Source organism: Crocuta crocuta, unplaced genomic scaffold (genome assembly GCF_008692635.1).
Source record: "Crocuta crocuta isolate KB4526 unplaced genomic scaffold, BGI_CrCroc_1.0 scaffold141, whole genome shotgun sequence".
NCBI lineage: Eukaryota > Metazoa > Chordata > Mammalia > Carnivora > Hyaenidae > Crocuta > Crocuta crocuta.
The window spans coordinates 6,223,376-6,243,371 of record NW_027527951.1 but is presented as its reverse complement, the minus strand read 5'-3'; the positions used below and the strand labels follow the sequence as shown (position 1 = coordinate 6,243,371).

The 19,996-nt window shown below is 40.7% G+C and overlaps 1 protein-coding gene and 1 long non-coding RNA gene across 6 annotated transcripts in view; one reads left to right on the top strand and one right to left on the bottom strand.

Annotated features, from left to right (window-relative positions):
- SULF1 (sulfatase 1) overlaps positions 1-19,996 on the top strand; it is a 176,593-nt gene that overhangs the window by 97,590 nt on the left and 59,007 nt on the right. For all 5 annotated transcript variants that reach the window (XM_077752455.1, XM_077752454.1, XM_077752456.1 and 2 more), the window contains 2 exons: positions 7,876-8,115; positions 17,961-18,112. In XM_077752455.1, coding sequence (XP_077608581.1) covers positions 7,876-8,115; positions 17,961-18,112 — 392 coding nt within the window. The remainder of the gene's footprint in view (positions 1-7,875; positions 8,116-17,960; positions 18,113-19,996) is intronic.
- The window catches only part of LOC144221956 (uncharacterized), a 16,992-nt gene continuing 8,280 nt past the window's right edge, over positions 11,285-19,996 (bottom strand). Inside the window, exons 2-3 of the long non-coding RNA XR_013332235.1 lie at positions 15,875-16,037; positions 11,285-12,443 (exon numbers count right to left, since the gene is read on the bottom strand). This is a non-coding gene — a long non-coding RNA (uncharacterized LOC144221956). The remainder of the gene's footprint in view (positions 12,444-15,874; positions 16,038-19,996) is intronic.

Here is a 19,996-nt window from a genome sequence, read left to right as displayed (position 1 = left end):
AACATCTCATTAGTGCTGACTCTGTGCTTCTTTTAGATCATCTGTGGAATTACAAAACCATAATACACAGAAATGCTTTGTTTCTTTTTTAAATGTTTTTAAGTTTATTTTGAGAGAGAGAGGGAGAAAGCGCACATGCATACCTGCAAGTGGAGGAGGGTCAGAGAGAGAGAGAGGGAGAGAGAGAATCCCAAGAAGATTCCAACCACCAGTGCAGAGCCCAATGCAGGGCTTGAACTCATGAACTGCAAGATCATGACCTGAGCCAAAGTCAGATGCTTAACTGACTGAGCCATCCAGGCACCCAATATTTTGCTTCTTTAAATTAGAGGTCACAAATGGGATCTATTGTCCAGAGCTACCCCACAGGTGTGCTTTGCCTGACTGTGTTCATTTTTAAAATTAAGGCAAATCAGATGATTCCATGTTAAAAAAAAAAATCCAGATTCTGACTTTTCTTGAAAATCTAGAATAATTAAGAACTTACATTCCCATGCGACAGCCATCAGGTAGATGCTTCAAGTCAAAGCTGCCCCACTATGTGGAGCATGTCCTCAGGTCATCACAGCCCCCAGCACTGTCCATTGCTCCCCAACATTTAAGGCCAAGGAGTAGCTGCCATTTTCCATCATGGCCACATTGCTATTTCTCTTATGGCCAGGGAAAGCTCTGCACACTCACGTCTCTATCAAATGTGCAAAACAGAAAAGATGAAAGCTCCGTGATTTTTTTTATACCTGCGTGCCTTCTTGCCTACCTCTCCATTCAACCCTGTAGACATTCTAAGTCCATTTTCCTAAGAAACTAGTCTCTGCTTTTAATGGCCTTTTGCTCTTTTGAGGTAAAAAAAAAATAATGAGTTTTAGTGACCTGAAGACATTCCAGACAGATTTATTATCTGCTTCTTGGTCCCTTCTTCCACAATCTTGTTTTTTTCCCCTTTGGTTTTAACTGAAACATCTGGGTTTTTTTCCTCCAGTCCCTTCGTTTTCGTAGAAAACGGTAGACTCTTTTATTGTGTTACTTTTTTCTTATGCTTTCAGAAGTAAAATATTCAAGAGATCAACATAGCCATTTTAATACTGAAAATATCACTGCTTAGTGTTTCATGTTTTACTATAAAAATAGCTGTTGGCATGAGAAAATAACAACAGAGTATATATGTATTTAGTACAGACCATTTATATATTTAAAGTATTAACCATTGCTCATCATAAAATGACGCCATCTAGGAACATCCCTGCACAATTATATGGGTTGTGATTTCTTGTTGTTATTGCTTATCAGACCATGAGCCAGTACAGTCCACGGGGAAGTGTGTCTTTCTAGGAAGACAGGTGTATCTGAATCCCACCGCCTGGAGTTTCCTTAAGGGATCATGATAACAATATTTACTATGGAATTTCTGGTTTTGTGAGTTTTTCTGGACATGATAAAGAGGCTTGATGAAAACTTTAATGTTTGAGATGACAAAACATTGAATAATCAAGTGCTAAGATATTTGAATCAAGAAAGGTAAGGCTTTGTTGTAAAATTTGACATGCAAATGAAGTACTTCAAGCTCTCTGTGTAATTTTGAAAAGTCATTCAGAGAAGTCAGAGATTTTCTCCCTGCTGACCTTTTTTCACACAGATGATTTGAGAATAAAAGAGTTGGAGTGTATAGAATGATCTAAATTCCTGGCTACGCTTCCATCCTGTTCCAGTAACCTATTCCATATTCTACCTAAAGTACTGTTCCTGGACCCTTGATTTTTTAAAAAATTCCACTAAAATTGGGAATGTGGTGGATCTTGGAGGATTCATAAAGAGTGCCCCTTGTCCCCTCCCAGTCACTGCTCACCCAACAGTAGCTTAGTCTGTAGCCCAATGCTGTTATAGCATCCTCACCCCTGTGAGAGCAATGGCAGACATTCCGTCTCCACCTAGGACTCAGCTGTGGCCTGGACCTTCCTTGTCTTCAAGCCAGCTTGGTCAGCAGCGCCCTCACACCAGCTACTGGACCCAATTGCAGTCACTTCATAGCATCTTTGTCAGGCTTCCACCTCCAAGGACAATTTTATTTATTTATTTATTTATTTATTTATTTATTTATTTATTTATTTATTTATTTTTAAATGTTGATTTATTCTTGAGTAAGAGAGAGACATAGTGCAAGCAAGGGACAGAGAGGGAGACAAAATCTGAGGCAAGGTCCAGGATCCGAGCTGTCAGCACAGAGCCTGAGGTGGGGCTTGAATTCACAAACCAAGAGGTCATGACCAGAGCTAAAGTCAGATGCTTAATTGACTGAGCCACACAGGCGCCCCTATTTTTACTTTTTTAATGTTTATTTTATTTGTTATTTTTGAGAGAGAGAGCACACATCTGAGGAGGGGCAGAGAGAAGGAGAGAAAGAATCCCAACTAGGCTCCGTGTTGTCAGCACAGAGCCCAACTTGGGGCTCAATCCCACAAGCTGTGAGATCATAACCTGAGCCAAAATCAAGAGTCAGATGCTTAACCGATCAAGCCACCGAGGCACCCCCATAGACAATTTTAAATGAAAATGAAGTCAAGCTTCTTGCATAAGGGGAAGTAGGAGAACACTATATGTGGAGTGGTAGGGAACTGATATTTTTAACTATCAGCCATCATTAACATTTTAAGTCTTAAAACAGAGAAATGATAGTTGACTTCTGCCTTAGTCCTGAACAGTCTATAACAAAACACCATAGACTGGATGGGTTAGTGGTTTATAAACACCAGACATTTATTTCTCACAGTTCTGGAAGCTGGGAAGTCCAAGGTCAAGGCGCCAGCAGATTCAATGTCTAGTGCAAACCTGCTTCCTGGCTCACAGATGACTGTCTTATAATTGTGTCTTCACATGGCAGAAAGGACAAGGGAGCCCTGTGGAGTCTCTTATATAAGGATGCTAATCCCATTCATGAGGGCCCCACCTTCATGATCTAATCCCCTCCCAAAGACTCCGCCTCCTAATGCCATCACCTTGGATGTTGGGTTCAACACACACATTTTGTGGGGGACACAAATATTCAGTCTATGGCAACCTGTCTACTTTTATCCCCACTTTTGGAGCTCAGATGTAAATTACAGAAAAGGGCATGAAAAAGGAGAAAATGAACGTGGTGGGTTGAGGTGAGCCCACAGTGAAATCCCAGCCCATCTGACAACACTCCTTGCAAGAGGCACTCTAACAGCATCATGCAATCTGCTCTTCAACGGCCCTGTGATCTAGTTGGGGAACTGTTCTTAGCCCCACTTTACAGATGAGACATTCAGACCAAAAGAGAGTAAATGACTTGCTCAAGCTGACCTATGGCAAAATCCAGATGTTTTCCCACAAGTTCAAGTCCAGGGCTCTTTCTCTTCTCATTCGTAGCCTCTTAAGCCCTGCCTTGTGAATCTTATGAGTCTTCAGCCACAAGCATCTTATTGCCTATGAAATAATTGTTCTAATAACTGAGAATCAGCACAATTTGCATTTTAGGCACCAAAGGCCTGAATCTCAGAGAGGTGAGGAGCTGCAGCTTAAAAACAAAACTGAGCCCTTCTGGAGCACCTGGGTGGCTCTGTTGGTTAAGTGCCTGCCTTAGGCCTAGGTCGTGTTCTTGCGGTTTATGGGTTCGAGTCCCACATGGGGGTCTGTGCTGTCTGGGCAGAGACCTCTTCAGATCCTCTGTCCCCCTCTCTCTGCTCCTCACCCCCCCTCAAAAATAAATAAATAAAAATTTATAAGATAAAAAAACCGAGCCCTTCCAACAATAAGATGGGACATTATCCCATTCATTAATCTCAACAGCTGTAAGTGCCTAATTATGAGTTTTATTATAGAATAGCTTCGGGGACAGAGAGTTTCCCAGTGAAAAATCAGTAGCGTAATCCATGGTGATGGATGCATTGCAAGGCGGGGTTACTGACTGACATTAATCAACATGCAGCTGTGAGAAAGAAGGTGCTTTGTGCTTTCCTTACTGGTACCTACTAACTGAGAGTGAAGAGGTGGGATTCCTGTGTTCCGTCATCTGCAGAGAACCCCCGGAGACAAGAGGCAGCGTATAACACTGGTGTGGCTGTCAGCTAGGAAGACAGACCCATCTACAGCCCACTCACCCCTCCAGGCCTGAGCTACTGAGACCCCTTCAGCCCTCAGGGAGGGGGCAGGTGGGAGGCATGAGTGTCAGTCGGTGTCTCCTCTGAGAGGCTACATGAAGCAAAATACAAGACTGCGGAAAGTGAGACATATCTTGATTGGGAGCAGATGCCTTTTCTGTTTCTCAGTCTTGAAAATGTCAGTGTCACAGCCAGTACTAAGCTTCGATCTAGGTGCTCTGAAGCACAGACTCTGGAGCTGATTGCCTGCATTTGTGTAGGGGCTCTGCTACCTAAGGTTTGTGTGGCCTTCAGAATTTAACCCTTCTGCCCCTCCGTCTAATCATCTGTGATTTTTGTATGGGGTAATAAGTAGTAGCACCTGCTATGAAGGGTTATCGTCAGGATTAATGAGCTGATGTGTGTGAAGCACTCTGAAGAGAACCTGGCTGAGAGTTGAGCACGACATCGATATTTCCTATTACTGTCTGTAGTATCTTACAGCCTTGGGAGTGGGCTGAGCCACTTAGAGGCACCCACAAAAGTCTTTCCCAGCCCCAGGATTCCCAGATTCTGTGTCCAACCTAGAATACTTCCCCGAGTGCAAGTGTGGTCCAAGTGCGAGTGAAGTGAAGCAGCCTCACTAGGGAGCTTGTTAGAAGTGCAAGTTCTCTGCTGCTTCCCCAAGTCTTCTTCAAAAGCACCTCAGGGTGGGCCCAGAATTCTGATGTGATGTGCTCTCCAGGTGATTTTTAAAGTTGGAGAAACACTATCTCAGAATCTTCTCTTTGCAGAGAAACTTCAGGCCAGATACCCACTTTCAGGAATCCTGACGGTGGGGCTGCAGTGGTCATGGTGATCGCGGGGACCAAAGGTCCTCTTCAGTCCTTTTGATGTGGGACCTGGTTGGAAACTGGACAGATTGTTTAGAACCTCAACATATCAGCTTAGTTAATTAAAAGAGTGACATTTAGAATGGCAAAGGAGCCTTGGCGGGTGCAAATCCAAATTATGAATTGGATTAAGTTTTAGCGCCACTTTTTCTATTATTTGAACTTAGGTCGGATTTCCTGCTATCATCTTATATCTGCAGTCTGAATGAGTTTGCAAACAGGAGATTGCAGGTGGTTCAGCACCTTGGAGGATGGTTTCCAGTGGTTTTTTTGTTGTTGTTGTTAATGTGAGTTCAGCTAAGACTCATAAAGGAAACTGATACCCCATTCTATGAAGTAAAGAGAGTATTTGGCAATGAAAATTCATCAGTAGTGTTTGCTGAGTTTTCCCCAAATTCAAGATGCTGCATTAAGTAAGCCCTGCAGAGGTGTAAAGAGGAGAGAGGAGTAAGTGAATGCACGTGAGCATCTACCTTTCACTCTCTCCCCACTCCCATGTCTGTATCGTCTATTTCTCTCCCTCTCCAGGATGTTTCCCCCAGATGATCAAAAAACATAAAACACATTTCTAAAAAAGACTTCCTTGATCTTCTACAGGGCATATATCTTCGTAGTTGCTTCTTTTTTGTTACGTTTATTTTGAGAGAAGGAGGGAGAAAGAGAGAGAGAAAACACGCAACCACGTGGGGGAGTGGCAGGAAAAGAGGGAGAGAGAGAATCCCAAGCAGGCTCTGCACTATCAGGGCTCGAGCTCATGGACTGTATGATTATGCCCTGAGCTGAAATCAAGAGTCAGACCCTTAACCAACTGACTCTCCCAGGCACCTCTTTTTAGTTACTTCTTGAGGAGCAGCGAAACGATCACTTCTCCAGTTCTCTTCCTGTGCTGAAAGTGTTAAGTATTACTCAACTCATTGCCTTCTGATGCACTACAGTGTCTCTCTGAACTGCTTCTTAGATGCTCTATGTTAGAGGCACAATCCAATTCAGGTTCTTATCATCTCATAGCCTGCTGGCTTCAGCAATCTCTTGGCTGTGGCATCGATGGGGCAGCCCCGTCCCTCTGCTGTGCACATACCTCCGTCACCATGTTGCCACAATAACACCCTTGAAAGGCTTTCCTTATCATGTCATTCATGCCTTTGACAAAGAACCTGTTCTGTCTTCATTTTGGCTCTTCTTTCAAATCTAAATATCTCTGCCCTACCTCAAAACCATTCACTAACTCCACCTCCCACATTTCACCAAGAGAACAGTCCATATTCTTCTTCATTCCAGGAAATCAGTGTGCTGCTTCCCCCACCTCCAGGGCCCACACATACTATCCTCCCCACTAACACATCACCTGTGTTGCGTTTTTCTTCCCGCTCTCCTTCCATTTGTCCTCATTTCTTGTTTCAGAACTCTTATTAGACACCCCCCTCAGTCCCTTCTAACCTTATTTATACTGCTTGCTATACCCACACTCTTATGTTGCTTTGCAAATATCCTCAATGTGATTTCTATACATAGGTTCTCATCTAGATAGTTTACTGCTGAAGACCAAGGGAGCAGAGGATTTTCCATTTCTTTTGTTAACGCTACACTTACGACCAGCCCAGAGTACCGAGGCTGATAAAATGTTTAGCGTGAAGTGGGCACTCACTACATGTTATTCACCAATTACAAAGAGGTTGCTTGATCCCCTGAAGACAACCAGGGGAGAAAAAGCAGTCAGGAATCCTCCTAACTGAAGCCCATTTTAGGGAGCTCTAATGAGACCCAATTAGAAACCTTCCTCCTGTTTTCGTATGTTTCATGTGAACAGAAAGAGCTAATATGTGAAAAAATGAGGCTAACTGTGGCTTTTTGGACCATTGCACATTTCTCTTCTGCTCTGAATGCTTGCCTGGTTTGCATTACGATTTCCTTCCTTGCTGGAAAACTACATAGACTTTCTCCCTTTCTTTGGAAGAAGTGGGACCTGTTGGAAATGTGAGGCTCCAGGATTCAAATGCAGTGGGCTTGGCTGTAGTGCTCTGTAGTGCATTTCTTGACAAGTCCTGAAAAGACTATTGAATTCTAGCCTGTGCTTTTTTTCTGCAGTATTTGGATGTGTTTCAGCAGCAGTGTTTGGCTGGGTAGAGTAATCGAGGTAGTTTTTTTCTTCCTCAGCAATCTTATGTTACAGTTTCATCCTTTACGGTCAGAGTGGAATATTTCACTCCACGCAAATCCTTTTGAGTGCAATAGAATCACAGCTCTTTCATAAGCAAACAATCTATCTTTTAATATTGCACATAAACAGGTTAAGATGTAAACTGGCAGTGCTATCCTGATTGAAAAACCGGCAGGTATTTGGCGACTTCACTAGAGAACACCAAGTTACAGTGAAGATCTTGTTTTTAATTAAACACAGGCATTTTGGAGGGACTTTTACCTAATAGGAGAAAAATGATTTTCCTCTTTAATTTCAGATGATTGAAACACTCTATCTATCTAGGAAGCCCTGCAGCGTCACAAGCACGGTGCATATGTGGTGGGCTGGGGTTTCCATCTTCTGTGTAACAGGCTATTGTTCTCTGGTAATCTTCAAACGGCTGCTGGCCTTTGAATTTGCTCCATATCTAAAATTCTAGCTTTAATGATCAGATTAGCCTGCATTTTTTTCTTTGTGAGTAAGGAGAGGAGAAGCTGAATCATGTTTATTATTCTGCAAAATGCTTGAGATGATACGATCCCAAATGTTTAATTTTGTTCCAGAAACGGGAGCTGTGAAATTATAGACTCCTTCAAGTCAATGGAGGGAAATTAATAAATCAGGGAAAACAGGGTCACTAAGTGACACGACGTAAATGGGTGTTGGTGTGGGGCAGTCTGCTAACCAGTGCTGAAATTGTGCCTTCCAGGGTCCCTGCAAGTCATGAACAAAACGAGAAGGATTATGGAGCATGGGGGCGCCACCTTCACCAACGCTTTTGTGACCACCCCCATGTGCTGCCCCTCCCGGTCCTCCATGCTCACCGGCAAGTATGTGCACAACCACAATGTCTACACCAACAATGAGAACTGCTCTTCACCTTCCTGGCAGGCAATGCATGAACCTCGGACCTTTGCTGTATATCTTAACAACACTGGCTACAGAACAGGTAAAGGTGGACTTTCTAGCTAGTGAACTTCTGGAGATATATCTGAGATACAGGTAAATGCATGGTGTAATGAAATAGATGAAGTTCCAATAAACAGAAGTAGTGAGGCTCTTCTCTTCTGCATTATCCTCTCCAGCCCCTTCTTTTTTACTCAGAAAAATGTACCCATGAGAGACCCCTTAGAAAAAAGAGTGATTCTCAGTGGGTACTATACAAAAGTGTTATATTCAGCAGAGCACCCAACGACTGGAATTTTCTAAGAGGATCTGCAACAGAAGAGTATTCACCCCATTTGCCTGCTTACCTCAACCTCCCAGATTTCAAGGGATCATGTTACCGCTTGAGGCTTGTCTTAGGTGTTGGTAAATTCCTGCTGATTGTTTCAGTGAGAAATCGTCAAATGTTTTGAAACTGCCTGGCATCCACTTCAAGATCTGGGACCCACTAGATAATCAAAATTATTTTTTGAATTAGTAAATAACTGAATGAATAAGCCAATGAAGTGTACCTTATTGACTCATTTATTCATTTGTTCATAACTAATAGAATTTGGAGTTTCTTTAGCTTGGGCTGTGGTTATGTTTAGGTCTCAGATGTTCACCCCATCTTCCAGAAAAGGAAGGTGTCCCAATCGCTACATCTGCTGTCATTGTTCAACCTACATAGGGTAAGAAGAGGTTTCCGGTTAGTTGGTCTTTTGAAATTTCGGTACCTCTTTCAAGAGAAGTCATAGGGGCACCTGGGTGGCTCAGTTGGTTAAACACCCGACTTCGGCTCAGGTCATGATCTCATGGTTCGTGAATTTGAGCCCCGCACTGGGCTCTGTGCTGATAGCTCAGAGCTGATGCCTGCTTTGGATTCTGTGTCTCCCTCTGTCTCTGCCCCTGTCCCACTTGCGTTCTATCTCTCTCTCTGAAATAAATAAACATTAAAAAATTTTTAAAAAGAGAGAAATCATAAATGTCATGTCAGTCTAAGAAAGAAACAAAGCCCCTCTGGTAGGGTTCACCCCCAAAGCCTTTATTCTCCCAGCATTCCGATGCTCTCTTAGGGTTTTTCTGAACATTTCCTCATGACAGGCAACAAGGGTGTTTATTGAAGAGCTGCAGTACACAAACGGTATTTTTCAGAGCCACCAAGTCCTAGAAGAATTAAAGACGTCGTCATTCAAGTTAGTTGGAAATGATTTGCAGGTCTACAGTTTCTCTAATTCTGAAGATTTAAAAGTAAAGGATTTCAGATAAATATTAAATTATTAAATATTTTTAAAACATGAAATTAATCTTTCCTGCTGGACTTGGAAGATATGAGGCCATTTGTTTCTTTGCAGAGCATCCTGTGCACTCTTAATACTTGTTATTTATGGATAAAAATATTGATTTTGACTATGATAGCATTGTCATTCACAAGCATCTCAAGATCTCCATTCAGAGAGAAAGCTCCTCCCGTGACTCTCAAGGGTGTTTGCTTATACTTAGGAAAGAAACTAGGTTACTGAGAGTGCCTTATCCTAAGTGTGTTTTCTCACATAAGTGATTTAAATTTATGGCACCTTTCATCTGAGAGCTCTAAGGCAATTTGCAAATCCATCAAACATCCCTGTAGGGTTTACAGACAGCAAATGTACTTGACTCTGTTTTATAACTGAGGTAGGGATTTCAAATACTGTATGACCAGCTCTGAAGCAAAACCAGAAATGGTCCCCTGATGCCTAGTTCCTGATTTTTACCACCAAATCGTGTTTTGTTCATGAGAAGCATCATGTGAAATCAATGCCTTTCAACTCCCAGGCTCCCTATAATTTAATCCCTAGTAGCAGGTATAGAGCTTGAAGGGTCAGGACTCTCACCATATCCAGAGTGATATGGACGATGCCTGTCATAAGAAATAAAGAGGCAGGGTGACACAGAGAACTCTACCAAGACTGAGAGTGGTCAACCAGGGTTTGCTAATCTGTTTCAGGGCAAATCAAGAAAATGTAAGTAGAAGATGAATGAGTTCTGAAGAAACTGTACAGCTATGTAACCCTAGTCGACAATATTGTATTGTGCACTTGAAACTTGCTATGAGGATAGACCTTTGCTGTGTTACCACAAAAGGAAAATAGTAGAGGTGTGAGGCGATGGATATGTTGAGTGGCTTGGCAGTGGTGAATATTTCACAATGTTTATGTATTTCATGCCATCAGGTTGTATACCTTAAATATATTACAATTTTTGATTGTCAATTATACATCAATAAAACTAGGAAGAAGAAAGAAAGGGAGAAAAGAAGGAAATTAATATGTGTTGCTTACTTATGTGCACAGACACGTAAGTTGTGTCAATTAGCTAAATTGCCTCACTTAATTCTTCTGGCCTTCTCACAGGATTTATCTGTGTTGCCAGTGAAGAAACAGAGACTCAGGAGAGTTGTCTAAGGTCACAGGTTTGCCTTGCCAGTGATAGGGTGAATCTAGCACACCTGACTCCAAAGTCGTTCCTTTTTCGATCATTTTCTTCTCTTGATGTTTCTGTCATGCCTCATTCCACAGTGCCCGCAGAGACACATAAAACATAACAGGATACCGAACAATAAGAACACTGGAAAATGGAAATGAAGGGTTGTAACAGTTAAAGTCAAGGCAAAACTTGGTATACAAAGTGCATGTCGTGGAGATATGGTGAAAAGGTGCATATTTGGAACTAAGCTTCCCGATGACAAACACAAAAATTGAAATGCCATCCATTACGAAGTTTACTGGGTCACCAAGATAGAAACAAATCAGTTGCCTGTAAGAAGCACAGTATATTCTGGGCCTTGTTTCACTTATACTATGTTATATCTACCCTACAATGGATTACAAGAGCTTGAATAACACAGAGATAATTTAGTTCAATTCCCTTATTTTCAGGTGAGCAAATTTACACCAACAAGATCAAAGTGGCACATGGGGAAAATATTAGAATGGGAAGAACGGGCGTCAGGAACTTGGTCTTCAGGTTCTTTCCAGTGTCTTACTCTAAATGTACAGGTTAGGTCTAGAATGACACTGTACACTGTAAGTCTGCCCCGATGACAACTGTCAGGCCTTTTGTGCAGCCCACCGGCCTGGACACCTGAAAACTGAGTCTGATTCTGAAGCCAACCTTCTGCCGAGGAGTCTGGATACTTAGGTAATAATTGAATTTATAGTGAGTCATCCTAACAGAGGGAAAGGAATTCTTTAAAGGAAACAAGGACTTTTCCAAATAGTTAATAAACTGAAAAAGGATGATACACACATAATAAATTTTGTTGTGTTGTGCCCATTAGTGAATCAGGCAAAAATACAAATTGGAAGACTAAAATGGCGGTGATAGAGATCTATACAATTTACAATTTAAATTTATCCTTGATGGGGAAGATATTGAAGTGTCTCAGACAATTAGGAAGCAGAGATGTCTTTGTGACAACAGTTTATTGATCTAGCCAGAGACAGAGACCCATTTGAAAATACACAAATAAGCATATCAGGATGACAGGCATCTTAGGAAATTAAGAGAATTGGTAAATAGGTATTAAACCAACATAATTATTTATAAGCCACTAACCTAGACGAAGAATGCCAATATATAAAGATTTTATTGTTTTTCTAATAATGACTATACTATTTGGAACGTTTAGCTGAGAACCTAAGAAAAATAATGCAAGAAACCAAAATATGTATCAGACATAAATATTCATCTAGAGAAAAGCACAGCACAGTAATCAGTTTTATGGAGAACAACTCAGGGAAGACAAATTACTAAGAGGCTTATTTTGGGATACATCCAGAATATGTGGATTTAAATGAATTGAATTGATCCAATATTATATTTACTATTGTCTGACATGATTTTTTTCTTTTTCAGAACTGAGGCATATTTTTGGACTGGCTATAGCCTAAATTTTTCTAACTTTACTCATGGAAAATATGACTCTCCAACAGCTTTAATGTTCAAAAGGGGAAAATACAGCAACATGTCTGTTGCATTTTATGTTCTGACAAGTGAAGTGGGAATGATATTGGATTATCTATCATAAAAATGAATATCCTGCCTATCTGCTCAAAAAAAAAAATGTAGTGTAAATTTCTTGTGAGAGTATAGACATGAATACAAAACTTGGCATTGGTTTTAAGGTAAAAGTAACAATCCACGTTTGAGAGATAGCATCACATATCAGGAAAAAAAACCCTGAGGCTGAGGGGAGTTGGAGCCACATCCCTCCTCTGCCTTTAATATGTTCGGAGAACTTGCGTACTCTAGTTTTCCAACTTGTATATGCAATGCAGACATCAAACCAGAATGATTCCTAGGTCTTCTTTCCTGACAAAATTAAATTATAATTTTATTATAAACCCTGTAATTTTTATATTGATTCATTTAAAAATTATAGTGCTCACATTACAATCATAACACATGATACATAAAATCACATGTGAATTAAATTTTAGTCATAGTCATTTAACTTCATATCACTTGGGTGAAAGGGGCAATATTTAATGCTGATCTGCAGGAAATCTCTTTGTACAAAGAATTCTTTTATAACAAAATAATTTAGACCAATTAATCAATTCTTCTGATTTCATTTTTTTTATTTTACAAAGCTTATGTTACAGCAAAATTATTTATTTATTTATCCTCCACACACTAATATTTTTATTTTAATGAGTTATAGTATTACAGATTTTCATAGTAACATGAGGTATAGCATACATTTATTGAACTACATATGCTTAGACTTATACTAAATGCTGGGATATGAAAAGATATAAAGTAAGATCCTTGTCTTGAAAAGATATAAAGTAAGATCCTTGTCTTCATTAGACTTACAATCTACTTGTGGAATTAAATTATAATTTTAACTTGGTTCAAAATTATATATATTGTTAGCTAACTACCAGTAAAATCCTGTGACCCCAAGTTTATCAATTACATACAGTAAAAACTCAATTAGTGTACCATTAGTTATGTTAAATAAGATTTAACTTCTCCACAGCATCAGAACTCTTTTCTATAATTTCTCCTGCTGACTTAAATGCCTTTGCTTCAAAGAGTTGAGGGAAAAATTTTAAAGTATTATGTAACAGATAGTCCTGGGCAGAAGTAGCATGGCCTAAAGTCAACCATAATTATAATCAAGCCTTTCTGATCTTTCTGCCTGTCACCCGACCCCCATCCCCACCCTCCACCTTCTTAAACAGCTGTGAAGGGAAGTGCTTAATGATGTCTCAGAAAAGAGAATGATATAGAAGGACGGGTAGATGGTGTGTTAGTGATATATTCTGATAGTAGTAAGTTGACGTGAATTGCCAATGCCGAGGGATAAGAAAAACTTCAAACTACACATAATATAATGGCAATATGGGCAAGAAAATGAAATTCACCTTAGGGAGGGAGAACAAGATTTAATACATCTGGAGGAAAATAATTAGAAGCCCAGATAATCAATTGCAGAGCGCTGCCAGGAAGCATAATGTTGAAAGAGGCCAGGGGTGATTACAAATGAGTCTCAATGTTATGAGGCAACAAGAAAGGCCAGAGTAACTTGAAGCCAACAGCACTGGGGTGCTGCATCGTGATGCATGAGGTCCTGGTCTCTCTCGGAACAAGTGTGCTGGGTGAGGGCACATCTGGAATCCTGAGTACATTTTTTACACTCCATTAGCACAGAGACACCGAAAACCTGGAGGGAGTTCTGAAGCAAGTAACAAGAACTGTTAAGAGACTTGAAGGAATCGTTTATAAGGGGAGGATTAAGGGAGGGGCGATAGCCATGGCAATGGGTAGAAAACACAGCACTGAATAACCGAACAAGTAAAACAACGAGGGAAGGGCAGGAATGACCCGTCGTGGCTGCCCTGAGAGGAAAAAACAAGAGAGCAAAACTCAACGTAGCAGGGGGAAAAAAATCTAAAAGCTAATTAAGCAGGAAAATGTAAGCCAAATAGGAATTTGTTGCCGCAAAATAAGGCCGAATGGGGAAGAAAAATATGTAACCTCTCAAGAAAGGTTTCCAAATGCACAAGCGCAGAACTCCAACAAGATGGCCTTGAACTGCCGAATGGGACATTATTTGAAACCAGGACAGAGAGTTGGGAGCATAATGATAATGGCACTGCTAATAATAAAACCAGCAGCAGCAGCAGCAGCAGCATTTAATAAGCCCTTGTTATGTGCCAGGCACTGTTCTAAGCGCCTTACGTATGTTTTAATTCATTTGATTCTCACAACAGTCCTGCCACTGTTCTTACTTGCATCCTCATGGTTTTCCGGATGGAGAACTGGACGTAAAGAGAGGCTAAGTGACTTGCCTGAGGCTAGCTACCGAATAGCACCACCAGGATTTGAACCGAGGCAGGCTGGCTCCAAGGTTTATATTCCATACCACTGTACCCTTTTACCTCCTTTAAGACAGAAGGAGAGAAAAGTGGGGGGGAAATCCCTGCGGATGAGGAGCAGCCCAGAGAAAAGAGCTAGGCCCAAGGTTATGAAGTAGAAGGTTCCCGGAAATAGTCCCCTTGTGAAGTAATGTTGGTGGGGTGTGGCCCTGGTCCACTGCCTCTGACTCGAAGTCACGTTGCCTTTTGTCAGAAAGGAAAATCATCTTGTAGTTTAAGTGAAAAGGTGGTTAGACTCTAAAGACAAGAACTCCTCATTAGAATTCCTACTGCATACACTCAGCTCAGAGGGAAATCCTGAGTCATAGCTGACGTGAGACCCTCTGACATTTTGTCTTGCCCCCATTTCTCAGACGTGAGTCAACTCTTCAAAGAAAATAAATCCAATCAGAAATATCAACTTCAGCCACTTATAATTCAAGTGAAAACATAAGTCTAGAATTTACAGAATCCCCAAAGTACATAGAGCCCCATGAACCCCAGTGCAAGAAACAAAAATGATGGCACTCCTATACTGTGTGCAAGGACAGCAAGCAGGGGGGTACAGAGATGAGGCAAAGGCAGTGTTTGCACTCAGAACCCTTATGGTCTTAGGGGGATTAGCTCCCATACAAACATGACTATAGCACGGGAAAGAAAGGGAAAATGGCACTAGAGCAGCAGAACTAAATCGCTGTGGAACTGGGCAAAGACTGAGATTGAAATGGCACCTTGTCTTGGTAAACAGTGAGGAGATGAGGGAACTAGCACAGACAAAAGCAGAGAGGTGAAAACCAGAGCAAATGGAGAAAACGCATTCTCTGGAGACAGGGTCAAAAAGAAATGCAGGATGGAGCTGGAGAGGGATTTTGTTCAGATCCAAGGCAGCCTTGAATGGCAAGCTACCAAATGAAACCTGATTGTGCAGGTGAGGGGGGCAGTCCATCCACAATTGTGAGAACAGGGTGATGTGACCAAAGCCAGTCTTCAGGAAGGTGGCACTAGGAGTGGAAAGAGCCTGGAGCCTGGCTAAGAGAGCTGGCAGTAGCCTGTAAGCATCCGTGAGGAGCGTCAAGTAATCAAGGGTGGGGCAGGTTCGAGAGCCGTTTCACTCTGTGCCACGCTTGGTTAACCAGGAAGATGATTATGACACTCAAAGAATAAAAGGAATCTGAAGAGAGAAGTTATTTCCTAAGGGAAAAGGATTAATTCCATTCTGACCAATTGTATTAGGCGCCAATAAAACACTCAGATAGAGCTATCCTATAGGTGGCTGTAGATCAAAGATGAATGCAAACTAGCTAGCCCATAAAGATACAGAAATGATGTACTGTGGGCAAGTTCAAGATTCAGAAATGCATGCTTTAAGAGCAATACCAGTAAAGCGTCTGATCCTGGGATCCATTTTCATCTTCTCAAGCCAGTCATCCAGAAGCTATCTTTCTTCATGTACGTAAGCAGAGGCGCCTGGGAGACCCTGCTTGATGAAGCTAGAAAGTGGCTTTGACATGGAAGGCATCTGGCTAGCCATTGTTTCACCCTAAAACGAAAGATTGCAGCCTTTTAACAATCAGAAAAATTAAAACTTGCATGCATGTGTGTATTACATATGCATGTACATATAGGTTCAAGTGTACGTGTGTGCAACACACATGCACACACCTATGTATACATGTATAAAAATCTCTTTAGTCCTTCCTCCTTAAAGGGAAGGCTATCTATGCCTGTAAGCGAATAGGGTGACCAAACATCTAGGTTACCCAGAATAGTGCTTGTGTATACCCATGTCTCCGGTGAAATTACAACTATTGGAAATAATACCCTCCTTGTCTTGCAGACTGATTGACTACTTCAGTTTTTAGGGCTGGTTGACTCTTAAAGAGCCTTTTCAGAACAGTGTGTGGAATATCACATTATAAGCTTCTCTACAAATGAAAATGTGTGCGAGTTCAAACCAAACCTAGAAAGCTGATAGCAGCTGCTTAGAAATAGCATTTCTTTCAGAATCATACATGTAAACATGAGGATAACAACTATGGAACCTAGTTTAACTTTTTTTTTGTAATTGCAGAATTACAGTTATGCTGCTGTTGTATTAGAGTAATTTTTAAATATCATCTTGGAATAGAAATGTGTATTTTAAGTACTAATGCAAAGTTAACGAAAAACACTTTTTAAATGTATTCAGTTTGTTTATTTCTCTGTAAGAATCATAAATGCTAACGAATTACCTATAATTGAAGTGATTACTTATTTATCAGCAAGGCGATTTGGTCAGGCATTATACACAAACTTTGGTACATTCCAGATTGCTTTATTGCACGTGTGAAGCTCTCTTGTGTAACCTGAATTCACATTCCATGGTGATAACATGGTAAACGTAGCGTGATTAAAGTAAGTGAACATAAGAAAGCGGGGGGGCGGTGAGGGAGAGAGGGAGAAAGAAAGAAAGGGAAAAGAAATAGTACCCTCTTTCTCAAAAGTGTGCTAGCCATACATTTTTAGGACCCTTCTAATAGTTACAAGGTATTGGACTTCAAAATCTAACCCACTTTGTTCCCAAACAACTTGCTTTCTCTCCCCTTTGCCCCTCTCTTATCATCGTCTGTGGCAGAGGACCAAATTCATAGTTTTCCTCTGAATGGATCAGTAAGCCCTGCTGCACAGTGGCCTTTCTTAGATGTGTGACATGCCAGGGTTACAAATGTGAAGTCCCTCCAGTGCCCGCTTCAATGATCAGTGGCATGTTTGTGGTCCATGTACTTCTGTTGCACTATAATTCTATGAAAATTAGCCATCTGTGTAGTAATTCTATGTTACCAGGATTTTTAATTATCAATAATAGACCTATGAATTCATGAAATACACATAATGTAAACATTGATACCATAAAAAGCATGTGACATAAAAACCCTTACCATGTGCCATACAAATGGAGTTTACCATGGTTCCTTGATTTGGATATTTGGATATGTGAAAACAAAGACCAGCTTTGCTATAGTGTTTTTATCATTTATAACTCTCAAATAGTGAATTAGGAAACTTATTTTATCAAAGACTGAACTTTCAGTCTTCCAATATTTGCCCAGAGGTAACATTCTAGATTTCTATTGGCTACTTCTCCGACTGTTACATCAACTTAACAAAAGGGTAATTTTGCTTTATCCCAGCAAAAGCACAAGAAATAGATGCACCCAGAGTATCGTGATCATTATGGTAATTTTGTTGAACGATAATCCATGTACTTGGGTGCTGTTTATTTATTCAAAAGGAAAATGCACGTGTGTCACTTTGCCAAAAAATCAAGAGTATTACGCTATTGTTTTGACATCCACTGTTACCTAGGTCATCTTTTGTTTTACTGCCTCTTTTTCGAGTCATAATTTCATACTTATGCATTTATCCATTTATTTGTGATTAATCATTTCATATGAGAAAACAATCCTGTTTTTTCCCATTGCAGCCTTTTTTGGAAAATACCTCAATGAATATAACGGCAGCTACATCCCTCCTGGGTGGCGAGAATGGCTTGGATTAATCAAGAATTCTCGTTTCTATAATTATACTGTTTGTCGCAATGGCATCAAAGAAAAGCATGGATTTGATTATGCAAAGGTAATTTTTAGGCACTTTCACACTGCATCAATTTACTTTGTGCGTGATGGGGAAAAGCCATTTTCAGTGAGTTAAGTTATACACAAGATTGGCTTTCTATGTTCTCACAATGTTAGAATGAGAAATTTTAAGGTAATTTTAAACTCCAGGCAAGAAAAAGATTTTCAAGACACACTGACTTTGACTAGTGAATTTTTCCCCCTCATTAGGATGAAAGGCAATCAGCCTTTGATGAAAGTATCATCAGGAAAATCATCGATGTCTTCACTCTGTCTTGTGATAATTTTTTCTTTCTCTACTCTCCAGAGGATTGGTCCACATACTCATATGTTCATCTTGTACCATTTTGCTTTTCACTGGGGTAAAAGTATATTTTGTCCGTGGCTTCATGTTTAGATGTAAGAGTAAGAGCAGACAAGCACAATAATGAGAAGGTCGAGAAACCACAGTTCTTGCTCTTACTCCCGGTGGACCAGGCTTTGATATGTGACAACGACGCAGCTGCCTCCCAGCAGTGTGAGTCCACAAAAGTCTCTGAGGCTCCCAGTCCTAGGATTTCCAAGTCAGTCCATTTCATGGACTCTGAAATCGACACGTCCCTCGGCTCTCTAATAAATAGACCCTAGATTAGACTTTTTAAAATTCACAAAGGTTTTATGATTGCCAGCTTAAAACGAAAGGATTTTCAGATGACAAGAGTGAAGAGGAAAATATGTTTGAATGTAGCTTGCTCGTTAGCCTAAAATATCCTCTTCTCTTCTTCTAGCCATGCCTGTGTCTTCCTCACTTATCTAAAAGAAGCTGACAATCTGCTCTATCTAGCATAGATCCTACTACGAAAGAGCCATTGGTAGAAATCAGAAAGAGGGAACTTGATTTAATTTTGGCACAGTGCTGCCTTTACGCTTGGCCCGATTTGAGCTCAAGGTTGGAGATGAGGTGTAAGCCTTGCTCTTTGCTATCCCTCAGAAAACAATGAATGCAAATGAATTCACAAACATTGCTAATAGGATTCCAGACTCATCAAAGTTGAGAGCTGGCAGGGACCTTGGAGGCAGATTTGAGCAATGTCCTACAAAGTGCACTAATTGTCACTGCTATCATTTTTTATCTGTGGGGATGCTTTCATGCTCCTTGTTCAAGCTATTAACCTTTCTTTCCCTGTTGTCCTAAGGAGAGCAAAGTAATCAAGATTCCCTCCAAAGACTAAATTAGCGTAACTTGCCCATTATCACAGCTGATTAAGTGTCAAAGACAACTGTGTCCGAAAAGAATATGTGGAGGTTTTTTAGTGAGAAAAGGAATGAATCAGACACTCCCATGGAGGAAGGTGATAGCCTGTGGACTTGTCCTAACAATGACATGTGACACAGATTTCCTCCCTTGGGCACTGCTTTGGCTGCTATTCTGGCCCTTGAATCTACATGTGATTAGTCATGCCTGGAAGCCTCCACCATGGTGAACGTTGTCTGGGCACTTTCTGAATAAAGTTTGTACTGGAGCTCCAGGCCAACGATGCTCACTCGGAGGAAGCAGGTGGTTTAATTTAAGTTTTCATCGTTCTTCTTCATTCCATTCCTTCCTTCTCCCTTACAGAGTTGCATCAGTCCCTCAGACTGTGGCTTAAGTCATTTTATTAACAAGTCAGGCCCAAATGCCAGCAGCTGTATCATTTTAGTTGTGCAATTAACATTATAATCTGCAGGAAATCAAATGCTCCCCATATTTAGTGTTTCAAGTAAATTAATTGCTAAAATATTGCAACTTTTCCCTGTGCACCCAGATTTTGGCTATGGCTTTCATTAGCAATTACTGTGTAATCCCTATAGGTGAATTTTTAATTTAAAGAAAAGACCTTTGCTTTTGTTTGTGGATGTGGCTCTG